The following is a 27,721-nucleotide window of genomic DNA, read 5'->3' on the forward strand; positions in this document are numbered from 1 at the left end:
CTCCACATTAGCCGCTGCCTTTTATATGTAGGCATCCACGAAACATAACACAACTGTACCCCATGCATACTTGTATTTTTTACATAGTCTAAAGATACGAGGGTCACCTTGTTTTGAATCAAGAGGAAAGTCATACGATGATAATACACTATCCCCGGGGGAAAGGGTAATTAATGTGAGAAAAATTTAACAATATTTGTATTGAGGGAGGGACCCTTTGTTTTTCAAAACCAAATGTTTAAAATACCTCCGTATGGTTTTTTTTTTACAAATATTTTAAATGCTATTGAAAAAATGTCTTGCCCCAGTTGCCCTTCTGTTTAATTTCCTTCGAACCATGTTTTTCACGCTCAATCACCCAAGTTAGAGAAACTAGTTTAACTCAATCCATTGAATCATACAATTAAATGTTCTTGACAGCCGATTTAAGTAAAAGGAAAGTTTTTACTGTAGTGTTCAGGTCATATCTATGTACAGGTAAAGCAAAGGCGGGAACAGATGGTTTGGGAAAAAAAGAAAAACAATTGGTAAAATGGAAAACGCTTCCCTGAGTGCCAGAGGCTTTTTATGCGCGGTTTCCGGTTTCGGTTTTACTACATTTATTTTCTCCTAAATCATTCTTTTTATATGCTGGCTGACTTTTCTATCCACAAAGTTTTCTATTCAGGTATTTTCATGTTTTTTGAAAGATTTATAACTTGAAGGCGGACAAAAGCCAACAAAGTGTCCTTGAAACTAAAGCACCGGCAATTCTTTGCTCTGATTGGTCAGTTGAACAATACACGTCTGGTAAACCCGCCAATCTTTTGTGGGTCGATTGTGCATTTCTTCACAGAAGAACAGCCGAGCAAAGCAGAGCGTACGCGGGATATGATGGCCTCGAAGGTCGTCTTCTGGCTCATTCTGAGCGAATTTTCGCTTTCATTTCTTTGTGCAGACTTACTGGACAGACTAAATGTAACTCGAGTAAAATCTGCGGCCTACGATGAACTGTTTGCCGATGGAGTTCGGGCTTACAACGCTGAGAAGTGGAGCGAAGCTATTGAACTGCTGGAGAAAGCAATCGCTGACTTCAAGCACGAAAAAGAAGTGAAACTTCACTGTAGATTGCGCTGCCGGGATAGATATAAAGCTTCATCATCTCACAATCTCAACAGCGACCTAGAGCTGGACTATTATCGCTACACAATTTATTCTCACAAGTGTGCTCAACAATGCAGAGAAAAATATCTTGGAAAAAGAACAAAAGTTTCTGCCGCTGTACGGAGCGACTTCGAGTTAAGAGTTCCTTATGGATATCTTCAGTTTGCCTACTACAAGGTGAGCTAATATGATTTATTTGTATATTTTTCGTGTACTCACTTTAAGTCAAATCTTGTAGCACTTTGTTTTACGGAACAATTAATCAATGGTAAAAATTCGAATTTCCCTAACCTTGCAAAAACCCTCGTGCACTTTCTGTCACGTATCAAAACTCGATTACAGCTTTAAGTTTGAAACCAACTTTTAAATTGAGCACTGTTCGATCGGAGCATTTTTTTGCGGGCTACGATCGATAGAGAGATAACGTCGTGTCACAACGGTTATTTGTTTCTGTAATCATTCAACTGTGAAAGCTGATTTTGTCTTTCTTGAAAGAAAGATGACATTCACACTGTTCTAAACCATTCATGCCTTATTATGCTAACAAAGAGTTAATTGAACGTGCACAGAGGTCAAATTGTATTGCCATAAAATGCATGGCATTGTTTATCATGTAAACATGCTGTTTATCATGCACGAGTTGAAAATTAATAAACAAGGCTACATATTATTTCACTGGATTATATCGAGAACAAAGTATTAGATGCTACAAGGAAATTCGTAAAATTTCCCCCCATATAAGGCATTTTTTTTTTTTTTTTTTTTTTTTTTTTTTTTTTTTTTTTTTTTTTTTTTTTAAAAAGACTAAGGTGAATTTCATTGCAGCTATGAATCTAATGAAAAAACTGGTTCAATTTATATTGAGACAGATCTCATTGGTTGTGCACCTATCAATGTTAAGCCCGAGGGGGGGGGGGGGGGGTCGGGCATGGGGTGGGGATTTTGACATTTTCCATAAAAAAATGGCAAATTCCCCACCCCCAAGACAAAATAATGGGTCAAAATCCCCACCCGGGAGCAATGAAAGATGCTCAGATGTCCTTCAAACCTTGTTGCAGGGGGAATCATATATGACCAAAAGAGTGTTTCCCTACCCTGGGGACATCACGTACGATCAAAATCCCTACCCTGGGGAACGACCTCATGATCAAATTCCCGTGGTTAGCCCAACCCCCCCCCCCCCTCGGGCTTAACATTGATAGATGCATTAGAGATGGATCATCCTTCTTAGATTTTAATATTTTAGATTGTAAACTATTTTTTACTATTAGTCAGGGCCAGTCCATTTTATATCCACACCCCCTTCCCCTATTGATAAGTCAATATTTACCTCCTAAGAAAATAAACGGCATGCAGTGCATGCAGAAGCGATGACGTTTCACAAAGGGTCTAACATAATTGAGGGCGTGACAAAGACTGTTATCCAATTGCAGTGTACATTTTTTAAACCTAAGAAGCAATGTTGGTGAATGTCTAAATAGCATAGTTAGGATATGATGGAATTCAAATAAATACAGAATTAACAGTAGTTATAAATTCACAGGCCAAGGATGCAAAGTTCATAATACATTTTCTTCGTAGATTTGCTCAATTGAACAACAGTAGATTGCGTTATATTGTAGTGTGTGACTTCCGATAAACGACATACGATACGCGGGAGCTAGCTTTTAAGCTGCGAGAAAGGTCAAAATGGTCTCTTGCCCACCGCGGCCCGTATTATTATAAGAGTTAGAGATTTCTTCTACTAATTCTAATAGATCCCATCATATGTAATTAGTCTCTTTCGTTTATACATTGTAGTGTTCCATTCTAACTGCACGGGAGTATTTTGCTTTTGTGTTCTACGCGGCGATTTCTTGTTATCAAGTTAAACTTGATTTCTGTTCGACCGAAACAGACAAAAAGATCGGGTCGGTCTTGCGATGACAATAAGCGATTTCCTGACGTCATCGCTTAAAAAGATCAAAGTGCCGACATTATACCACCCTTCAGAAATAAACCAGTTTTTCAATACCCCAGGTTCAGAAAAAAAAAACAACTTTTCCCTAACCCCGTCAGAAATATTATTTTGAAAGATCAAAGAATGCCGACCTGTAGGGCTACCACCTCAGAAATGCTTTCAGAAAATCTCATCTATTGGGGGTGGGGAGGGGGGTGAGGGAGGATGGATATTTATAACATGGAATGGGATCCTAAATAGGGCTAACCATATTCCCTCCTTTTCAAATTCTTAAAAATATAATTTTTATTTTTATTTTTATTTTATTTGAATAAATATTATTACTTCTGGGACGAACTTGGGCAAACAACACCTAAGTTCTGCTTAGAAAAAATCTACATTTTTACCCATAGACAAATTTTGTTGTCCAAGTTCATTCCATCATTCAAACTTATGATCAGTCTCTTGTATAAATCAGCCAAAACCATGAAAAACTCAACCTATTCTATTAATGTGGTTTTTTAAGCGGAGAAGTCATGTATTATTTTGAACAAAAATATTACATCCAGCCGTTTCTGTAGGATCGTTTACAATTTTACCAATCGTTTATCAATGTTTATCCATGACTCTTTATGGTTTGACTGAAGTATATCCATACAGTATACAGTATCCACTTCATAGGGTTAATAAATTATGAGGAGGGAGTTCTCAAAAGCCAAAACATTTAAAGCAAAGTTTGAAGCTTGACTTGTCTGCATTTTGGGTGGTACAAACCAAAAAATACCTTTGTGAGAGGAGCAGGGATTAGGAAGGACGTGCGCCATGCGCATATGGCATATAAAGCTACGAAATGGCGCATTAAAAAAGTACTTACCGGGCTTGTGATGCGCCCAAGCCGCCAAACAGCTAGTAAAATATACACTACTTTGTGAAAAGGATTTTAATGTGTAAAATTTTCAGTTTAATCACGAATAAACAAGTGAAAAACCACGTGGCCTTCGCTCTTTTCAACTCTTTCATTTGCGTTTGCTTTATTTTTGTCCCCAGATATCGATCCTCAACTCGTGTTTTCGTCTGTATCGTCATTCTAATAGGCTGCTTTGAATTTATTTGCATCTTTGTTGGCCTTATTTGTTTAAAGTTAACATGCCTCTCAAAAAAGTGTTAAAATTGGACAGCTCTTAGAAAAAAATTGTCGACATTTTTCACCACGAACGCCAAGTTCGCCACAACTGAGCAGAATCGTGATCCTGTAAAGAATGACGAAACGAAGGTCTGGTGAAACGACTCATGACCAAAGTGTATCTTCCAAGCATTCTAGTTCTGAGGGGCGAAAATTTCAGTTCCAGTTCAGAATCTTTAGTTTTATCTCAGTGATATTGTTAGTTTTGATGGAATAACGTTAAACCTTATAATTTCATTTGTGTAAGTTACGCAGTACTTAATTATGTAATTTTTATTAGCTATATAAAATCGGTGACTTTGCATTTACACTTTGCTTGAACCAGTGTAAAATAAAAGCAATAAAGAATTATGTAACCTTTTATTTACCCTAATGGCCCAAACTTTTTATAAATGGCCCATAACTTTCCAATGACAGGGGCCATGGGCTCATAAATGCCTGTTTTCCTTCCTAATCCCTGTTGGAGTATGGATATTTTCTGAAGTGACACACTGTTTATTTATTAGCAGGTGAACCGGAACAAAACTAAGGAATTATCTCACATTTAGACAAATATTGATAACAGCTGCAAAGTTCTTAAGGGTTGGTGAATGGTCCCACAAAAAAAGACGAGTCTCGCAGAGTTTTAGCCTTATTTCAAGAGTCTGGTCGTCTTGAATTTCTTCTCAGAGTCCCGATTTCTTTTGAAAGGCTAAAAAGGTCTCAGGCTCGCAGAAATGATATCAGACTCACTGTTTCTTAAAGTCTCGCATTTACCATTCAACACCTCTTTTTTTGCTATTTGCCTAATGGCGTATTGTACACTGTATGTTTCATTTACATTACAGGCAGGTAGGACTATAGAGGCGGCTAGAGCAGCTTACACGTGCACTGAAACTCAACCACTAGATCAAACAATGGCAGACAATGTCAAGGTCTACAAGAAAATGGCTGGGGTTGCTGAAGCTGGGATTTATTCTCTTGAGCCTACACTTCATCAAGAGAGTTATTTTAATGCAGCCAGACTATATGAAGAGGCACAGTGGAATGACGCAATTCAAGGAATGGAGGATGCCTTGAAGGAGTATTACACTGCGTATGAAAACTGTAAGATGATGTGCGAGGAAGAACGGGAAAAGAACAAGATTTTGAGCAGATCTGGCTTGTTTGGTGTTCATGTTGATGTCTTGGAATGCCGCACTCAATGCCCAGATAGGCTGCGTAAAGTTAAGGGGATTTATGTGAGGAATTATCTTGCAAGACATTATAACTATCTTCAAATGGCTTATTTTAAAGGTCAGTTATAAAAGAAATTATAAAGTCAATTATAATTACAAGTAATGGAACAATCTACAAAATGCTGAAATACATGTACTTTGTGATATGATGATTAGCAGTAGCCATTGGTCAGGATTGAGTAGAGTACAAAACAGGGAGTAATAAATCAGGTGAATAATTTCAAAATTAAAAATAATTATGTGAGGCTCATTTGAAATTATGGGCGTAATTACTAGAGCTCTGAATTGTTCATCTTTACAGAGCGTTTCACAAAACTTTTGACAAGCGGTTTGCGAAGTTTGTTTGAAACTTCTGAAGTTCGCCGCGGACTTGAGAATTTCATTTTGAAGTTGTCAATAAAATTGCGAACTTCGTAACGAAGTTGCGAATTTCACGTGCAGCTAAGTTCGCAAGATGAGAAGTTCGAGTTGCTTTCAAGTACGTCTTCTGTCTATTTTCGATTGAAATGCCACAATAGAAAGAAAATTAATTGTCATAGACTGAAGTAAAAAACGAACGAAACTTCTCGGTGGTAAAAATACGTAAACAACTTACCTTGCGCATTTCCACCTTCGACTGCAGTTCTCCACTGGTTTTAGTTTCACAAATATTTCTTCGCTCTGCACTCTTTAATACCTCGAATTAATTGGGAGCAGTGATTCTTCCTGCAGCAAATCAACTTGATACATCAGCGAGTGTTTTGCATCGAAAGGTAAGCTTAGTTTCTTTGAAAACATCATATTGACTTGATCCGAAGTGAGACGTTTCAGCTGAAGTCTACTTGTAAATAATTCCAATCGCTGAGAGTAATTCAAGCATTATAGCTGCTATGTCTTTCGTCCTTTTTGGCCCTAAACACAGCAATACAATTTGGCAAGTCTGCCATTACAATCGAAAATAGACGGAAGACTTGGAACTATCTCGTTGAAAGCAATTCGAACTTCGCAACTTGCAACTTCGTCGCACGTGAAATTCGCAACTTCGTTTCGAAGTTCGCGATTTGATTGACAACTACGTAATGAAATTCCCAAGTTCGCAGCGAACTTCGGAAATTTCAAACGAATTTCGCAAACCGTTTGTCAAAAGTTTTGTGAAACGCTCTGTAATATATCAAATTTGAAGAAGGAAGGAAAAGAAGGGAGGGAAGTCTTTAAGAACCTCTTGAGAGAAATAGAGGATATTTCTCTTTGGCGAGAAGATGTGAATTTTATCTTTGAGTGGCAGAAATAATAGGTACATGGATAACAGGCATCCAATTACTGAAAAAAAGTTGTAATTGAACAGGCGTAAATGGACACCCACATGATCGTGTGCCAATTACACAACAAATAGGCATAAAAAGGCATGCACTGAATCAAAATCAATAAGCAATGAGCAAAGTGCACATACCTGAGCATAGTGAGTCCAGTTCACTAATAAACATAATTATATAAATAAATTTTCCTGTTGATACAAATGAAATAACTTAATTTTTCTCTTGATCACAACTGGCAGTGGGGAAGTTATGGGAAGCAGCTGGATGTGCTGCAACTTATCTACTGTTAGATCCTGATGACGACACAATGATTGACAACTTGAGATACTTTAAACAGGAGCTGGGGCATCAAACCATTAAAATAACAGCTAGAAAGGTGAATTATATAGAAATTAACTGCATCCATTAACCCTTAATATAACCCCTAAGAGTGTCAATTGGCACATAGAGCCATAACTTGGTCAATATTTGTCCAATTTATTTGAATTTTTGACACCACACTTGTCTTCAAAAGATCTGCATATTGAAAGCATAAACATTGTACCTTTCCCCTATTTGTAACATGATTGACCACCCCTATAACTTTTGCAACTTTTTTGCCTGACACATAAGTGACATGCAACATTACTGAAATTTACCAGTAAACTGAGAGCTGCACAATATTATAGGTCTATAGTTTAGGGGTATACCTACTATATACAGACAGAAACAATATTTCAAATATTTTTCTTTTTGATATTTCAACCAACTTTTTTCAAAACTGTATCTTTCTTCTTATTTGTTCAAGTGGTTTATGAAATTTTCTGATCAAGAACTTTCAAATGGTGTATCATACATGTATATGGATATCAGGTTAATATTTTTTTTTAATTTACGAATAAAGACCATTCACTTTAGGGGGTAAAGGGTTAATAAACTCATGTTAACTTATTGACACTTATGTCCAAAAATGCATGCAGTTACGATTTTACAAACTTTAAGATTTTTGTGCCTTTTTTCCACAAAAGCCATCTGCCGGAAAATACACATGTATAGGCTTCATGTGTATATAAAATAATTTATCATTAGCAAGGGTAAGGATTAGCATAAGAAATGCAATTTTTCTGTTGGATTGACTGTTCAATTTCAGGCTGCAATTCGGTATTTCAAGGAAACAACAATAGAAAGAAAGCTGCTGCAGATGGCGAATGTTTACATGGAAGAGGCAGATTTTGATGACAGTGATGTATGGTTTGACGACGGAAAAAGTGACGACCCAGTTGAGCAAGAAGTTAACATTGAGGTAAGATAGATGATTATCAGATTTATTTAACATTGTAGTCACTATCTGTCTTCTCATTGGCTAAGAGACTATGGCTAATTCTGGGAGTGAACAAATTATTCACCGATCAGTAAATAATTTGTAGGTTGTGCGGGCAATCCATGATTTCCAGAGCAATTTCAAGTTCACGTGTGGTGAGTGGCATCTTGCACACAGCAAAGTAAAAACATGGCTCGTCATTTCGCTTCTTCAACCAAGCAAGAAATAAAAAAAATGCTGAATCATAAAGGCTCTGAAAACAAAAACAAAAAATTTGACAAAAGTTGCAAGGAACTGCTCCACAAATAAAGCTAAGCTGTCCTAAAAAGTATAAATAAAGGGTAAGGGTGTGGTCCTTAGAGCAGAGCCTTCCTCTATAACTTTTTTGAGACCCCACCCTCCGCCGTACTGTATGAGGACATCTCTCCAAAGCGGACACTTCTACACCCATCAATGTTAGGCCCCTGGGGGCGAGGCCAGGCATAGGTGCATTATCACTCTTGTCCTCAAATACCCACTAGCAGGAGGGTGGATTCTATACTGTCGATTGCATCTACCTGTGAACGCACGCGCTGAAAACATGTTTTCAAATGACGTCAAACGTCAGCGTTTCAGGCGTCAAACTGTGAAGTTTAGCCGATTGAAACGCGAACTTTTGCACTCAAAATACTCACCATAAACACTGAGTACGGGCGAAACTTTACACTAGAAATGATTCAAGTGAACCTGTGTATGCATATCGACACAGATCAGCATCAGTTTCTCAGAAGAAGTTTCTATATCTAATCTTTCCGCCATTTCGAAACCGGAATGTGTTGAATTTTCGGCGCGAAAGTTGCCGTTACGAACTGCTAATCTTCAAAGTTTGACACCTGAAACGCTGACGTTTGACATCATTTGAAAACATGTTTTCAGTGCGTGCGTTCACAGGTAGATGCAATCGACAGTAAGTCTGCGAATAGACAGGCCAAGTGAGACTGAGGCTCACTGTGTATATAAAAGTCATGTAGAGTTTTTGTTTTGTTTTTAGGACCTGGTGGAAGGTGAGGATGACTACACTGTGGAGAAACTCTGGGGCCTGGGACCTCTCAAGAATGAACCACCAGTGGAAAATCCACAAGATGTTGTTAATTTTGAAAGATACAAGGTAATTTAATAAGCAAAAGTGTGTCAATTGATTTGGCTAGTTTTGTGATGCTTATTGCCATTTCATTACTGGAACCCTATTATATATCCTGACAACAGCTGTAAGGCCATAAAAGTGTGGTAAGACTAGCACTGCAGGATAATTTCCTTTCAAATGATCTGATACATTGTGTATGACAGATGTCCCCGTCCGAACTCCTGCTTGCAAGTGAACACAGGAAAGGCATTCAGTTTAGGCACCTTTGTATATTATTTTGCTTTTCGTGCTTATCTCACTGGATGTTTCAAGGGGTCATACCACTGGCCCAGGGATAAATTGAGGCTCAGGAACTTTAAAAGGTGGTTGTTAAAGTGGTATTAATGACTGAGGTTGTAAAGAAATGGCTGTGATAATGAGGTGGTCACATAAAAGGGTGATCGTAGGGTGAGGTTCCACTCTCTATAAGTACTATAACAATCTATTTAAATTGCACTGTGTGGTCTTATGCTCACCACCACTGCTCTGACTGTCTGTCCATATATGTAATTGACAAGGTGTCCATTTTAATAGGGATCAAAGATTTTGATGACAGAGAAAGACTTGAACGGTACATTGAGGGTTGCTGTTGAAGGAATGGCAACAGAGGAGGAGTGTAAGATGTTGATAAAACTTGCTGAGGTATGCAGTTTGTTTTAGCTGCTTAATATAATTACATGAATCAATATGCAAGCTTCCCTTTATGCCATTAGGATACCATTTATTGGTAGCATGTAAGAACCGTTTTATATAATAACCTGAATTCTACCCACATTTTGATTGGTTCTTACTTATGATCTATTAGTCAGAGTACAGACACATGAATGACGTCACGTGGTGGTGTGACTCGCGCGCGTGATCAGAGTTCATAGTCCAAATCAGAGTTGTCTGCAAAGTTTTTCAAACTTGCGGGGCCACAACAAAGCAAAAAAGCTAAGCTTAATTACAAATCTTCAGTGAGAAACAATACGCCAAGCATCGTTCACCTTTCGAAGCATTTAACTGGGCGAAACAAGCTTGAAGAAGACAGTGAATTATTCGAGAAATTATCCGAAATCTGTATGAAAGTTTGACCGATGTTGTGCAATTGGACAACGCCACGGGAAACAAACGAATTGCGGTTGAACGCTTCGGTTATGTTTACAGATTTGAACAACTTTCCAAATCGGAATAAAGGTTTGTTTTTTCATTGACTTTCAATTGACCATTTTTCTGTTTATTTAATTAATCGGATTATAACAGTGCTTCGTGTTAACGAAAACTTGATAGTTAAATCAAAACAACTTAGCTCATCTTTACGGCGACATTGCTCACACTGAAGTGTACTGAAGTCTTGTGTTATTATATAAAACAAATAGATTCCATTTTGCCGTGGGTCTGTTCAGTTATAGATCACAGAAGACGTCAAAATGTGGTATGAACATCAGTGACCCACTCGGCTAGCGCCTCGTGGGCCACTTCTCTGTTCAAACCACATTTTGACGGAATGGAATCTATTTGTTAAATTTGCACTCAAGTTCATGTAGGCAGTGGAAACATTGCATAAAAAATCATTACCTAAAACTGTTCAAAAACTGATCTTAAAAGTTTGCTGGTGGCCATCCAGTTGATTCTAATCTCTATTTTGTGATATGAAAATTATCAAGGTAAAATTGCTATGGTACCGTGGTGGACCCCATCCCATATCCAGCACACACCTTAAATGAACACACCACAGAAATAATAATTCCAATGAAATTAAATAAGGCTAGCTGTAAATAAAAATAATCATGACAGCCAGCATGTTGATTTGTGTAATTTTTTTGGGAAAAAGTTTGTTTTGCTTTTTTTGGTAATTTTTTTTAACATGTATTTGCTTTGCAGGAGTTAACAATGTTGACTTTAACCTTGATTGTGTTTATAATTTGTTTTGCTGTAGTGTCCACACAGACTGCTGCCAGCATTTAAGTTTTAATCGTAAGCGGTGATAATCAGTCAATGACAAGCTGGCAACTTCCACTTGATTGTAGTGAAAGTGCTTACAAAGTTAATACCTATATTATAATATAAGAACTGATTGGCTTTTGACAGTCTATTTTAAGCACAAATGTGCCGTCTTGAACTTGCAGCGTCCCATAGTTTGATTGTCCCTTCTAGTCACAATTAAAAAAGCTCTTCACGTGAAAGACATTGATGAAATAAGACCTGAAAAATTCCATTCTGATGATCAGTGAGCTCTACAGAGTTGTGCCAGAGATGTACAGGGGAGGGGGACCTTCTTATGAAAGGGATGGCGATACTCATCAGAAAATTTGAATGAAAACCCTAAAGGAGACCAATCTGGGCGTGGCTCAAGCTTTTTCGACCCCCTAAATAAGACCATTTTTAGTGCGTGGCAGTATTTTTTTTTTTATTTCTTCATGTACAACCCTAAACGGGACCTTGGTGGCTACCACCCTATTAAGACCAAATTCCAAAAGTTTACACCCCTAAACTAGTTGACAGGCATCCCCATCCCAGTCATAATACTTCTCATGTGAAACTTCATTAAACTAAGCAAAAACCAATATTGTGAAGTTCCAGGAAATATAAAGGAAAGTATAAGGCTGAGCTGGAAGGGGTCTTCAAACCAAACAAATCTGTGGGTTGGGGGTGTGGGGGGGGGGGGGGGAGGTTGAAAAACTCTAGAACTTTGCATTCTGTAGAGTTACATCAAAGGTATGGATTTTTTCGGTCAAATTTCAGTCATCTCTCCCACAGAATGAACTGAACCTGGGAAAATATGTCTAATTATACTCAGGTTAACAAACGGCCAGTATTTTCCATCTATAATAGCATGAAGTGCAATCATTAACTCAATTGAATGTTGCCAGCTTGTAATAAGATAAATACATTAAAGAATAAAGACATGACCCTCCTAAATGGTAAAACAATTAAGGCATTGATACACTGTAAAAGTTGAAGAAATAACTTAAATTTAAAACTGATTTCATTTATTTTTGTTTATACAATTTATTTGTTTGGTAAGGTTTGATTCCTAATACTGAATAATAAGCAAAAAATGGCTAAAGGTCAAGGGCCCTGTGTCTCAAAAATGGCACAGTGTTGTAATTAATAGACTTTGCATTGTAAAATCAGTTGCAGTCAGACTGTAAAAAGGCTTAATTTTTTGTTTTAAGTTCATGATATGCAGTTGCTAAATGCAAGTATTTGTATTTAAACATGAAGACATATTGTTAAAGGGACGTGTTCCTCCTATCTTTGACACCATCTGATTTACTTTTGGATGCTAAGCTTCTGCAAATTAATACTATAATTAATTTTATATAAAATAAATTATCTCCACTTTAAAACCTAAAACATTCTACATTTGTAATTGTGAAGCGTTTCCTTATTTTTCTCTTATGGCCTGAACAATATGTAAATTAAAACTATTTAAAACGTATTGGTCGATGTATTTTTAATTTTGATAAAAGAGTTGAATCCAATGTCAGTTTGACAAAGTGAAACAATGTAAAAATGCAAGCTAATAATTTGTTTCATGCACTTGTCTGCCTGGCTTTGATTGACGTTGATTGATTGTTAGTTGGCCTTCCCGGGGAACCCCTCCCCCCCCCCCCTGTTGGACAGTGGGTCTTAATGTTTAAGCTTCATGTTTGTGTCATTTTCATGCATATGTGTAATAATGTATCAGGGTATGTGGAATTTTTGTCAGTGTACAATCCATTCCCAGTAGACTATGATCGACTATATTTCGTTTGCCATCTTCAAAGTAATCGATCATGAACAAACCCAACTGGCGGCTTGAATGCCTGTATGCATCACGTGGAACATTGCCCTGTGGCACGTGATCAACCTTTATTGCGCCCCAAAGACGAGGTAGTTGAACTATCACGGGTACCATGGTCTCCTGGGAAGGATAGTAATTATGATAATTTATTTAGCGATTGCATATCCTGAACTTATAGTCCTGTAATTAATTCCAGTTCATCATTAAGCATCATGTGACTGAAATTTATGGATCATTCGCAAATTCTGCCGTGAAACGTTTTTTCGTGGAGTTTTATCAGCGAGGGTCATGTCATGCTATACATTTGGGTCTTGATCTGTTTGATTTGTTCCAGAAGACAGCCAAACTTGGAGATGGATATGACAACAGGAATGAGAAGGACAAGCCATTTTCTTTTACTGAGAAAGAACTGTTTTCCGGCGTCACCATATTGACTGCTTCAGAGGTATGCATAGATAGAGGAATACTATGTTTGCTCTTAGATATTTATTAAACCTTCCAGGCTCCAATGTATCAAGAATTCTCTTGCTTTCCAGTCATATTTTCCAAACAAATGGTTTAATATTTGAAAGCTTCAAACTACTGTAAAATTTCCTCTTAAAGGTCGTGTTTTATGAGACAAGTTTCCTTGCAACTTGTTACACAACAAAAGTTACATTGTCAGTTGCCAAAAAAATAAAATTCACGTGTAACACCCTAAGTTTGGCAACCCGCTATACAACAAAATGTTGCAAAATTGCAGAAAAAACTAGAACCTTCCTCTATTTTTCGCAGCGTTGCGAGACAAGTTGCTGCATGTGACATGTCAATTGCAACCTGCAATGCAATTTTGTTAAAATGAGACAATCAGAGCGCGTCCTTGATAAAAAGGAATTGTCAGCCATGGTTCTGTTAGATATGAGTAAGGCTTTTGACAGTTTAAATCATAACATCCTTCTCTTAAAACTACAAGATGTTGGCATCTCAAATTCTTCCCTCGCGTGGTTCCATAGCTATCTAGACCACAGATACCAGGTGGTACGCGTCCATTCAACTTTGACCCGAATATTACTTTCGACGACCATATTTCGAAAACAGTTTCATCGTGTATGTCTAGTTTAGCTCAAATTAGTCGTGTAAAACATGTGTTTAAGCGTGATACGCTTGTAACAATAATTAATGCGTTAGTATTTAGTAAACTGCCATTCATTACAATCATTGTGTTGTGAAGTAATTTTAAAATTGTTATTTCTATTGTAATTTATTGTCACTGAAAAGCCCCGTAAGGGGAGTGTCAAATTAAAGTATTGTATTGTATTGTATTGTCCTTAGCTAGAGCGAGATTTCAAGAGATTTTAGCGGGCACATCGTAAGTTGCAGAAAACCCCATCTTCAACTTGCAATATTTTTCAGTCATCATCGTGGCCAAACGGTAACGCAAGTGGACGCAAGTAGTCGCAAGTTGAACTTGCGTACAAACTTGCATAGGGTGGCCAAACGGACTCGCAAGTTTACTCGCAAGTTCACGCAAGTTGTGAATAAAAGCCATTTTAATGCTTCTGCGCGCGCTGCAATTCAGTACTTGAAGTGAACAGCAAAACGTGCGTTGACTTGCGTTGAGTGGCCGAACGGTAAACAACTTACGTTGACTTGCGTGCAAATTTGATCTCGACCTTACGTTGCGAGTTGCGAGGAAAATTGCCTTGTGTAACATTTCCTTTAAATGCCAGGGACCTCGCATTGGCCTTTTGCTAATTTCAACGTGATCTTACAATTAAGTCACAGACCGTAATATAAATTTTATAATCAGAAAGAAGCCACTTTCCCCTAGCAGCAAAGGGTCTATTCTCGAAGACTGCTGAACTATTTCCACTTGCTTCCACATCCAATAACGAGGGTCCTGAAGGGGTAAAATGGGAGCTGGGATTTGCCTATTTTGACTGGGATTTGCGTTTATTTTCACTGGGAAAATGGGATTTAGGTAACTGGGGCTGGGATTCGGAAACAAAAAATGGGAATGGGAAGCATGTCAGTACATGACTAAACCTGCATATTTTACGCTCTATAATATTCTTAAAGTCCGGCATAGAATAGTTAAATAGCTGAAAATTAACTCTGAAACGAAACCACTACACCGCACGAGTGTCCATCAAGTGTCGATCAATTTTCGTGTAAGTGATTAAGTTTACTCAGCGGAACTGCTATGACTGAGCATGGGCACAAATAGGGCTTTCCACAAGTTGCTCGAGATTTCCCAAAAAGTTGCCCGTAATTTCTTAAAAAGTTGGATAGTCCATTCGCTGAACTACTCCTTCTGCGACCCAGGTGCGAGAAGGGACAGTCTAGGATAACTTGCATGTGCATGCTTAAAACAAACCAATGAAAAACCACAGAGACGTGTGGCGTTTCATACATGCAACGTGTGCGCTAGGGTAAAAATAGTTCGCTAAAATGAAAAATTCAACTACGCAACAAATTAGCGCGACATCTGCAAGAAAAGTTGTCGTAACCTTTGTCTAAAGCCGTAATGAATAGGTGTTAAACCCACAAGTACTAAATTTTTGAATTTAACATCTGTGCGTGCGTTTCCAAAGGTGCTGTCGATTATGGTTTGGTTTCTTCAGCTTCCCCCCTTTTTTTGGGGGGGGGGGTGGGAGAGGGGTGGGGCTGACAGATTTCTGAGAATGCGTATGCAGGTCAATATTTCTGGTCTCGCTCAACGACGTCTGTGCCTGGGTTCACCGAAGGGAGAGTTCACGGAGTGGACTACATTTAGGACAATCAAAACAAATATATTACGGTTAAGCCCGGTTTTCCATACACTGGGAATTTTACTACTGGGAATGGGATTTGGACAAAAAATAGGCTGGGAAATGGGATTTGGGCAAAATTTGGGCTGGGAAATGGGATTTTGTACCCCCCCTTCAGGACCCTCAATAACTATTGCCCAAGTTCCCTGGGCCTCGTTTTGACAGGAACCCACCCGGGACTGTTATAAAACCGACTGTTGTCTTTGATTTCGTCAACAGGCGGCTCTTAACAAGAAAGTACCAATAGAAGAAGTGGAGCTGTACTTCAACTTGAGTGATAAAGTTCGGCAGTTTACCGAGGACTACTTTCAGCTGGAGACACCGCTGTACTTTTCCTATTCTCACTTGGTCTGTAGAACCTCGATCATTGGTAAGGATGGAGCGTTAAAGCAAAACCTTCCTTTGATTTTTTCTTACTCAAGCTCACGTGAAAAGCACCTACATTTATACTCGCTAAGACTTGATTATGTTTGACGTCTTTTTACTGATTTTCTAGCTTTTTGGCCAATTAAAGAGCAAACTGTGGCACGTACATTTTATCAACCTCGATCCTAGGCTCTCTCTCCTTTTCCTCCCTTGTCGTTAACGACAAGATAGAGCGGTTTTCAAATGAGTGTCGTAAAACCAAAGCCAAAGTTATCACTTTAGCTACTCACAAAGAACACAGACAATCCATTGAACCAATCAAACTTGAAAGCAAGTACACATAGCTGGCGCGAAGCGCCGGAAAACTTGTGTGAGCGAGTCACGATTGGTTTTTTACTTCTGATTGGTTGAGAAAGTGGCGCAAGCTTTCTAAACTAATGACAAAACATAGTAATGCAAAACCAAAGTAAATGTGAATACTTTCGACACGCAAGTGATAACCGCTCTATACTTGATGTTTTAATAATATTAGTCAAGCAGGGTGAAAACAACAGAAAAAGATAATCCGAGAATGTGCGATATAACAGATCTGTTCAATATGGAGTGATGTCGATTTTAAGACGCTGTCACCTTTTTTCGACGTTTTTGCTTGTTTACAAGCTAAAAACGTAGAATAGGGGTTATGTGGTCAAAATTTGGAACCACATATTTGTAAAATCTCAAGGGACTTTTTTAATTTCTCAAGGGACTGTTTTAATTTCTCAAGGGATTACTTTCCGCTGTGGGTGATCACTTGCGATCTCATGGAAAAAACGTGACTTGTCACATTTACAAACGTTATATAACAATTTTAAAAGTGACATGTCATTTTTCTTATCTCAACGCACGTGTGTCTGAAAGGCGATCTATTAAAAGCGTCGCACAAACAATGGATTGCGTAACTAAAACACGAATAAATAATCACTAGCACTTACATCGTTTAAAAATTACAAACGTCAAAAATAAACCATACCAAAAAACTCGCTCTTTTCAAAGATATTATTGAAGTTAAAGCAAATGCAAGAGATGGGGGCTTCTTTTAACTTAGGAGCGGTTAAAAATTAAGCCAAATTTGGTCGCTACATCAGCCTAGGTCGTTAGGGACGAGACCTCGCGTTGACAGAAATGTTGCATGAATCGGCTTTACAACATGCGATCGTATTTACGCAGTTCGAGTGGAATTTCAGTCAAAGACAGCAAAATTCTTTCGTATTTCATCTTCAAATATAATTCGAAAGCATTCACTGTATATATGGCTTTTGTTTAATCCTGAGTCTTGATATATATGCGCAATGTTTTCTCCGACAGTAGTCGGAAATATCCGTATTTTTTTTTCGTGCTTTTTCGTGGAGCAATCGTAACGATACGGCCTTGAACACATTGAACAGCGGTCTACCTATAACAATTCAGATATGGCGTCGCAATAATTGGCTAATTTCGCTGCCGTAATCGACTGCCACGAAAGGTCCTTGCAATTTTAAAGTATAGAATTGTCAGATCTCGGTGAAATTTGCACTGTTTATTTGTGTAATGTTAAGGAATATGTGTATAAATACCCGGCGCGGACGAGCCATTTTTGACAAAATTATATGGCTGCATTTCCTCCGCGAAGATAGGAAATTGTTAAACTAAACTACAAAGAAACTGTAATGATAAGTTCGAAGAACAATGCACAGGATAAACCTTCGACTCATACTTCATGCAAAAACGTCGATATCTCGAAGAGACTTTGATTATCTTACCAATGTAATTTATTCTTTTTCAGATCCCAATGGACCCGATCCAGGCTTCCACTTAAGCCACCCTATTCACGCGGACAACTGTATAATGAACGTCGATGGACTGGGCTCTTGCCGCAAAAAATCACCAGCTTACACGTGGAGAGACTACAGGTATGTCAGACTATTTCGTGATTAGGATATGAGTTCAAGGTTTCCATAAATTGCGAGCAGTTTCTGTTTTGCGTAAGGACTATCACCAAAATAACGAGCAAGTGCGATATATGAGCGTCGAGTCACACTTACTCGCTCGCTATTTTCGCGTTTGTCCCCGTAGATTTTAGAGCAAAAAGGGGTGTCGGTAAAACGCCGGGTCGGGGTCGGGGTCAATTTTTTAATTTTTTTTGGGTGTCGGTAAAACGCCGACTCGGGGTCGGGGCCGGGGCCGGGGCGGGGTCAATTTTTTTAATTTTTTTTTTTTAATTTTCTGATTCACTGAAAAATTCACAGAAAAAAATACAAAGTTTATATTAGCGTGTGGGTCATTTCGAGTCGAAAAAAAAAAGCATTTTCTTCACAAATTCGGCACAAATCTTGATCCTTATAAGTTCAAGAGTATAAGAGAAGCATTTTAGTTAAGGTCTAACAGGCGAGAGGTGAAATTTTACTTTTACATACAGTTTAGCGATAAGATGTTGTTTACTTCTCTGTAATCGAATATTTTACACCCGCTTTTAATGTTACGTGCATAGCTATCTTTCTACGTGCGTCTTTCGACATCATCTTTCAACACCGATGGATACCCTTGTTGGTTTCACCCACAAGGTCAAAAGGTCATTCTGGTGGGCTGTAATTGGCGGACTTCGATCCGTGTTCGGTCCGCTATGCACCTAACACTGAAAGCGGGTGTGATACTTTCTCGTCAGCATAACCTCAATTAAAATGTCTTTCCGCATTTCGGTCACGCAAATTGGAGAAATGGCTAGATACCTCCACTTATATTTAAAACAATAACAGAATTTAGAAACTTAAAGATTGCGAGACATGTTAATGCGAGCTTCGCTGTCTAAACAAAACAATTCTGCTTCCTTATAAATATGTTTTTGGATACGAAAGGCGGCTTTATTTTAACGGTATAAACCTGAATTAATTTTCTCTTGCTGCACAGACGCATGTACAATTTGATTTAAACCTGAAAAAGTTCATGCTGTGTTGGCGAAGAGATAGCGCTCAGAAAGAAGTCGGCAGCAAATTCTATCCGCCAAGCTGTTAGAGAATTTCACCTGTCGCCTGTGAGACCACAAATGTCTTCTTTTATACTTTTGAACTTCTAAGGATCAAGGTTTGTGGCGAATTTGTGAAGGAAATGCTTTTTTCGACTCGAAATGCCCCACACGCTAATATAAACTTTGTAATTTTCTTTTCTGAATCGGTGAAGTTTTTTTTTAAAAAAAAAATAAAAAATTGACCCCGACCCCGAGTCGGCGTTTTACCGACACCCAAAAGAGACTGCCTTATGCAGTGTAAGGTTTCTATTTATTGTCGGGACTTTCAACCTGTTAATAACAAGATGTAATTATTAAAGACGCACTGATCGGTGCTTATCCTCGTTAATAGGATGAGAGGATTCCTACTCTCTCCTGGATGCGATGCTAGTCCATCACAGGGTTCCAAGGGTTATCCTGTAGCATTGTATTCTCCGGTAGCCTTTATACACCTGGGTGGAGAGAAGGTGGACTAGGTGTTTCAGTGTCACGTTACATTTCTGCATAGGCGTACGGGCCGGGGGGGGGGGGGGGGGGGCTGCAGCCCCCCCAGTTGCGAAAATTTTCGGGCAAAACGCAAGCAACTCGGGCAAAAGCACTTGAGATAAAAATTATTTATATTTAACTTAATTTACTTATTTTATACATTAATTAAAATATGTAGTTATTTATTGGGTCCGGCTTCTACAACACGACAAAACGGTCAATCTTAAAACGTTTAAATGGCTTTGCTGCCGATCTGCCAATCGCTAGCAGCCTGGCATTTGCTGCAGTTCGCGCCAAACATTCGCGCCAATTCACTAAGGCGGGAGAACGCGTACCGGCGTACGCTTTGTGAATCGTGTGCTGCTCACATGAAGTTTAGTTTCTGTCGAGGCCTTCGTGGAGTCAAAGTTGACGTTGTGGAAGAAGAAAAACAGTTCAAGTTTAAGATCAAGAAAGGAGTTCAAGTTCAAGATCAAGAAGAAAGTGTCTTAGGGTCAAGCGGTCGACAAGGCGAAAGATAAATAATAATTATTTGAAGTCAAGGCATTTTGTCGGCTTGTACCAAGCCTGAGATAAATATGTGCCAAAAATGCAGGCTAGCTCTTCGGATCTTTGCCCGACTGTTTTTATCTTTTTCCTCTGGTGTAGTCTTAATTAAACGCGTTCATCTTAGGTGAAAAGTTTTGGAAGAACTCTCCAAATTTGCGTGAATGCAGATTAAAAGCAACAATGTGAGCGCGTTGCAGTTAATTTTAGATAAGAAGAAACGCTTATGACAATTTCGCCAAAACGGCATATTTTTTAGAATTTTGGCAGGGTGCCCTTCGGCGTGTTTAAAGGCGAAATTTCTCATTCAGTGAAAGCTTGTATATTTTTAGACCGATGCATAATTGATCCATCATGATAGCAAAATGCCGACCACGTGTGCAAAAGGACCGTGTGTTTCATCTTAGTGTTATCGTGTACAGTCCCGTGCGATTTGTATTAAAAATACATGAAACAATTTAAGAAAAAAATCCTTGAATGAAAACTTATAATCTTGAATTTTTAATAAACATTACTCAGTACGTATAAAAACATCACAATGCATTATGCTCCGCAACTTAGTTTTATTATGCTATGCGTTACGGTCTTTTTGTCACGCTCGAAATCCGATGCTTCACTCTATAATTTAAAGCGATTAAGCGATTTATTCAGAACGTAAACGGATACCGTAAGTACTCTATTCAACGTCCCATTTTCAGACTGGAAATCAAAAGGTAGAAGTGAAACTTGAATTATGACGGATCAAGAGGCTGAAAGAGGAAAAAGAAAACGCCTTTATCGCCAGCGCGTTATTTGTGGTGTATGTAAGAAGGAACTCGATTCCGATTATAAAGATAATCATTCCAGAACTGTGCACAAAGGAAAGAAAGTTGCTTTCACGATGGTACGTGAGCGTAATCAGAGTCAGCTTGCTTTTTTCACCAAGAGCTCCCGCGGAGTCACGGCCGTCACAGAAGCTTTTCAGATCGGACAACCAGGCTGACGCGCATGACCAAGCTAACACTAGTTCCTGTTCGAATGTACAAACTGATGGCATTGAAAGAGTTGAAATCTCGCCTGCGTCGGTGGTTATGGAACTGCAGGATGACCAAGATGAACATGTCTCTTCTCAGGAAGGAACTGAAGAGCCTCAACCATCCTCGCCTGAAACAGTAGAAGTACCGATGGAGCCTGAAGTGGAGATGACTGTGCCGTTACCAAGAGATGACAACGCAGTACGTGAATCAGGGCTGGTCACAAGTGAGGGGCCGCAGCAACCGGTTCTCCGCGAATATAACCCGCAAAGATTTGGGACCGAGACATTCACTAGAAATTTCCAGCCAAAGTGGTTCAAGCAATATCCTTGGTTAAATTACTCAGTAAATGGAAAGGTTGCAACTTGCTATGCTTGTTCGACGTTTTTAAAGGATAACGCTTTCACGTTTTCCAATTGGAAGAAACCTGAGCGCCTTACAAAACACCACCAAAGTGACGCGCACTCTCTGTCTTTTTTACACTGCCCAACAAAACATCGCTCAAAGAGGTCACGAAGAAAATCGATCTAACCTCGGACAAAGATCAGATGTCAACAGGGGTAATTTTCTAGAGCTTTTGCACCTTCGGTGTAAAGACATTCCTTGGCTGGAAGAGACATTGAACACTCAGTTACAAAACCACGCTCAGTGGACCTCGCCATCCATCCAGAATGAGCTGCTTGAAATTTTTGCTGACCTCATAATTGAGCTTATCTGTAAGGATGTGAAAGATAGCGGTTGGTATGGGATCATTATTGATGAAACGTCCGATATAAGCCGAGCCGAGCAAGTGTCTTTTTGCTTCAGCTACATAGCAAATGGTAGCAAGAAGGAAGCATTTGTTGGTTTTCGTGCCACAAAAACAACAGACGGTGCAACTCTTTACGAACTAGTGAAAACAGTTATCAACAACCTGCAGTTAGATCTCCAGAATATCGTCGGCGAGTGCTTTGACGGAGCAAGTAACATGAGTGGTGTTAATAAGGGACTTAGTGCACGAATGAAAGAATGCTCCCCCCTCGCAATCTATGTACACTGCTATGGTCATTTGTTAAATCTGGCACTGCAAGACACCATGACAACAGTGGAACCATTGCGAAATACTCTGGGCACAATTCAGAGCCTGTACAATTTTCTAGAGGCTAGTCCAAAGCGACACGCTTTGTTTGGAGACATTGAGACTGAAGAAGGTAGTCTGCTTAAGACATTGAAGTCTCAAAGTGTAACAAGATGGGCATGTCGGTGGGAAGCGGTGAAATCCGTCGACCAGCAGCTCGAGCGAATAGTGAAGGCATTGTTAGTATTATCCACCGACAAGGACGCTAAGACATACTCGGAAAGTCGCTCGCTTCTGCATGGAATGTGTGATTTCCAGTTCGTCCTCGGTCTGTGTGTTTTGAAGATTATTTTATCTAATACAAGCAGCCTGAGTGCTTATCTTCAGGGAAAAACTGTGGATGTTATCTCGGCGAGGCGGAATGCCAATTTGACTTTGGCGACTCTACGAAGCTGCCGAAATGAGGAGAGTTTCACCTTAGTGTGGAAACTGTGTGAATGCATCGGTAATAAGATGAAATCGTGGATTTCTGACTCGGAGTTTTCATTCCGCGATGCTCGTGTGCCGCGACGCCAACCCTCAACTCGCTTACAAGCTTTGGTCGGGGAAACTATGCAAAACGTCAATGCAGCGGCTCCGCCATCAAAACCAGAGGACTACCATCGTGTGAACACTTTTTACACCTCCCTGGATAAGGTACTGGCCGAAATCGAAACTCGATTCAGTGGCAATGATCAAGATGTTCTTTGCGCATTAGGTGACATCACTCTAAGTGATTCGCCAACCAGTGCTAGCCTCGATCGGGTTGCCAGGCACTACAACCTCGACAGGGAGCTACTCCAGGCAGACCAACGCCTCTTCTGTCAGTTTAAGGCAGCACACGTGGAGAAATCAATTAAAACACCAGCAGAAGTCATCGAAGTGTTGAGAAAAAACAGCCTTTATGAAATGACCCCAGAGTTTTCAAAGGTCGCGTCCATTCTGGCCGTCATCCCGGCAACGTCCTGCTCAGCGGAGCGCTCATTCAGCGGACTCCGACGCTTGAAGACCTACCTCAGGAGCACGATGGGGCAAAATAGGCTAAATAACCTCGCCATCGTGTGCATTGAGCGCTGTTATGGAAATCAAGTTATTGTAAACAGTATGGACAGAATTATTAACACTTTCGGACAGCGCCACGGAAGGAAAAACTTTTTCTTTTAATTACTTTTTTAATTTAATCGAAATGAGCTGACTTGTCAATAGGCTTCATAGAGTATGCGAGGTTTATAAACAACTGGTTTTGGAGGCATTACTATAGCAGTTTCAGTAGACGTGTAAATTGTGAACCTTTTTGTTTATATCCAAATTCCCACGCTTTCACATTCGGGCATTGTGTGAATTTTTCGGGCAAGAAGATCACCGCCCCCCCCAAGTCCGAGTGTGCCCGTACGCCTATGCATTTCTGGCCTTACGTTTGCTGAAAAAATTAAAGAAAACGGCCTCTGATCATAGCACCTGATTCAAGTTTTGTCATTTGTATAAGGGAGGCCTGTGTAAACGAACGCGCTGGTGTTTTAAAGATATAAGTAAGATAGATAGATATACCTTTATTTATACACGATAAATTAAATTTAAAGCTTAAAGCTTATGGGGTCGTGTAGTGTTAGTTACATTTAAAAATTACATTAAATATGTAGGATAAAAGTTTGCATCTAAACGCTAACTACGTCTGACATTACATTTAAAATGTACATGATTCTTAGTGGCAATTTACTAAAGTTGTCTTTTTTCTTTTTAGTGCTCTGCTGTATCTGAATGGTGATTTCAAAGGAGGAGAGTTCCTGTTTGCTAACCCTGATGATTCTATCCAGGTATTATTCAATGCCTTCAGCAACAATAACATGAAACACTGTATGCTGTTAAACGCCTCTCCAAATTTGACGAAAACGGAACAAATTCCCTTTGAGTTTTCCTTTTTATAGACGCCGTTCTTGGCGTCGTTGTTACTTTTTAAAAAATCTATTGAATTGAGAATTTCGTATTCTTGATTCACAGGCCAAACTTAAACCAGAATGTGGACGCGCCGTGGCTTTTTCAGCTGGACTGGAGAACCTTCACGGTGTGGCTGGGGTTCGTGAGGGGCGGCGGTGTGCCTTGGCGTTGTGGTTTACTTTACGACAAAAACATGACGAGCAGCAACGAAAGGATGCCTGGGAAATTTTCCGAAAAGCCAAGGAACAAAAGCGGCTGGAAAAATTACCGCTTTTCACGCCAGAAGTCGCTTCTCACGTTGAACTCTAGCTAAGGTTTTCTCTCTCAGTCGGGGGAACAAGTACTATTTCTCTGCAAATCTTCGCTTAGCACTCGGGAGTTTTCGGATCTTATTATCCAATCAAAATGCAGCTCGAGCACTCACGACAAGTCTGAAAACAGCATGACGCAATAAAACTACGTCATGTTGCTTAGTAACCTTGGTTACAAAAGTCGCGAGCTTAGACCATATTGCTGTCAACTTGTACTTATTCCTCCGACTGTTTTTAATTGTGCTTTTAATTTTTTTTTAACTCTTGCTGGGAGGATCTTTTGTATTTTTTTATATAGTTAATGTGACAATGTCGTCATTCTCGACTCAGGTGTGCTACCATCGTCTTACTTGTAAGGGCATTGAGATTTTTTAATGTAATGCACTAGAAATAAATATTATTATTATTATTATTATTATTATTATTATTATTATTATTATTATTATTATTATTATTATTATTATTATTATTATTATTATTATTATTATTATTATTATTATAGCCACGTAAAAAACATATTGACGAGGATAAAAGGGAGCGATAGCACGAAGAACACAACGCCTTTGTCGCATTCATACTCTGGCTTCCTTTCTAACCTACAACTGTCAGGTTCGTAAATCAGATCGTCGTTAGTTGTGGGAAATTCAGTTGCTGTTTTCAGTGATATGCAAACTCTGAAATTCAATCCTCAGCCAACGGTTTACGCTTTTTGCTGCCGTCAGTCATCTTAGCGGACCGCCCAGGAAACAGAAGAACACTTCAAAAGGTCACATTCGTCAGTTGTGATTGGTAGATCTCGATCAGTTTTGTTTGTTTCTGTTTTTCATGGTGCGTTGGCTGTCGCCATAATTATGATTGACGGCAGCGAAAAACGCAATCGTTAGTTAGATTTTGAATTTCGGAGTTCGCATATCACTGAAAACCACAATGAAAAGTTGTTTTGGTGGTTGCATGAGTTCGTTCCCAGGGCCCTTCTGTTTTCCTTCCCGTCCCCATTCTCCTGAGTTGAGAGAGGGCAGTGAGTAAACAAGACCCTGGTAATGAATTTGGCAGCTTTGCATTGCATTTCTGAGGGTTTTTTTTTTATTCTGCAGGACGATCTTTATTTCAAGTAGTTTTTGTTTAAAAGTTCTAAATCTTTTCTGGCAAACAAGACACGTTTCTTATGTAAAACGTACAGTTAGAGATGAACAAGTTAATATATACAAATAAAATAACAGAGTACAAAAATATATAATAAATTGGAGACGAATTAAATTGAAGAGATAAATTTAGTAATTGCGGTCGCAGAAACGTCTGCAAATGCTAACATATACCTGAACGTCTGCCTGCCAGGCAGATTTACAATAAATTTAACAAATAGATTCCATTTTGCCGTGCGTCTGTTCAGTTGTAGATCACAGATGACGTCAAAATGTACAACATCGGTCAAACACTTTCAGATTTTGATGATTTCTCGAATAATTCACCGTCTTCTTCAAGCTTGTTTAGCCCAGTTAAATGCTTCGAAAGGAGAACGATGTTTGGCTTATTATTTCTCACTATAGATTTGTAATTAAGCTGAACTTTTTTGCTTTGTTGTGGCCCCGCGAGTTTGAAAAACTTTGCCGACAACTCTGATTTGGACTATGAGCTCTGATCACGCGCGCGAGTCACAGCATCGCGTGACTTCATCTGTCTGTACTCTTTTAGATCATAAGAACCAATCAAAATTGCGCGTAGAATTCAGGTTATTATATAATATAAAGTAGATGTAGACCAAATGATTGAAAACAAAGTTAGGTTATAGAATCAAAATTATAGAAACCTCGTTTTCAGTTTTTTTCGAAATGCCCCTAGGTAGGTTACTTTTGTAAGTTACGGTTGTAAGAATTAGTATTATTGACCTACAGAAAGAGGTAATAATATGGTTGCGTAAATATTGTAGCGATGTTTCTGGAATTTGTTTCACTTCGAACAATAAAGTTATAAAGCTGGTTCAGTTGAACTTTGAAATTGCTTGTTTTTTGAGCTGAAACGGTCATATCAGATGGCTCAATGTTGACATTGTTAGAGACGTAAATGCCATGAGATGTAGAGAGATGCACAATCAAATCTGGAGGGAGGGGTAGCGGAGCGCAAACTTCTTGCAATATTACAGTGAAACGAACTCAACCGGGGCCACCCAACGTTTTTTAGCCAATCACAAGACAAGTTTTAAACAAAAGAATTGGAGTTCCTTGGTCAGGGGACCGATCACAGTGAAGGGCAATTTTAACTCTTCGCTTGACTGAATACGATGCGAAGGCACGCTAAAGTGTTGTTTTTACGGCAAAAAATATAATTTTGTTCATTTTGTTTACGGTTAAGGCGAAAGTCTGCCGGTAATTTAGAACACTGGACGGAATCAGTTTACCGAATGACGGCCGGGAATTTTGAAGACTGAACGGACTCAACGAAAATAGCACGGCCTGCGCCTGGAATGAAGACAAAACGGACTCGACAAAAATTTATTTACCGAATTGACACCGGCTGAAACTGTGAAGACGAAACGACTTTTCCTGACTTTTCCTCAAACCAGTATATATGGAATTTGCCGAAGCGAATCAACACCGGTCAGCAAAGAGATAAACTCAGTGTATTACATTCAGTGATATATATACAGTGATACAGTGATGAAAAGAACATTGTACCTAATGAACAATTTACAACGGCGAACATTTCAAACCATAAATATTCATCGCCGGATAAAACTCAACAACACGTGCAGAAACGTGACAGGTTCACGCATACCAGTTAGCGGCTGTAATTAATTTGGTAAATTTATATTTACGTTGAGCCCGTTTAGTGTTCAAAAATGTCGGCCGCAAATTCGAGGAAAACTGACATAAGCTTTCGTCTTCGACATTCCCGGCCGTGTTTTGGAAAATGTGTGGCATATTGTAAGTTTTATAGCCGATCATGCTTTGGTAAATTTTTTATTTACGTTGCGTCCGTTCAGTCTTCAAAACTCCCGGCCGTAATATTCGATTAAGAATTATCCAAGCTTTCGTCTTCGACATTCCAAGCCGTCTTTCGGAAAATATTGAGCTGGCCGTGAATCGGCCGGTAAATTTATTTCGCTACGTTCATCACTTCGTTCAGTCTTTCGAAGTCTTCAAAATTGCTCG

The 27,721-nt window shown here is 39.1% G+C and overlaps 1 protein-coding gene and 1 pseudogene across 2 annotated transcripts; both read left to right on the plus strand.

Annotated features, from left to right (window-relative positions):
* Positions 1-829: 829 nt before the first annotated feature.
* LOC144651047 (prolyl 3-hydroxylase 1-like) lies at positions 830-26,652 on the plus strand. Of its 2 annotated transcripts, none has more exons than XM_078510912.1 (11): positions 830-1,320; positions 5,093-5,540; positions 7,017-7,153; positions 7,907-8,059; positions 9,108-9,224; positions 9,774-9,881; positions 13,346-13,453; positions 16,017-16,167; positions 17,968-18,094; positions 24,068-24,140; positions 24,325-26,652. In XM_078510912.1, exons 1-11 carry the CDS (start codon positions 871-873, stop codon positions 24,568-24,570), a joined length of 2,118 nt encoding a protein of 705 aa, XP_078367038.1. In that variant the 5' UTR covers positions 830-870; the 3' UTR covers positions 24,571-26,652. The 2 variants fall into 2 exon arrangements, with proteins under 2 accessions (XP_078367038.1, XP_078367037.1); XM_078510911.1 differs by having other exon boundaries at positions 13,343-13,453; positions 24,325-26,651.
* On the plus strand, positions 20,245-23,730 carry LOC144648055 (zinc finger MYM-type protein 1-like; annotated as a pseudogene).
* Positions 26,653-27,721: the final 1,069 nt, after the last annotated feature.

This window comes from Oculina patagonica, chromosome 4 (genome assembly GCF_052425735.1).
Source record: "Oculina patagonica isolate OP01 chromosome 4, crgOcupat, whole genome shotgun sequence".
Classification (NCBI taxonomy): domain Eukaryota; kingdom Metazoa; phylum Cnidaria; class Anthozoa; order Scleractinia; family Oculinidae; genus Oculina; species Oculina patagonica.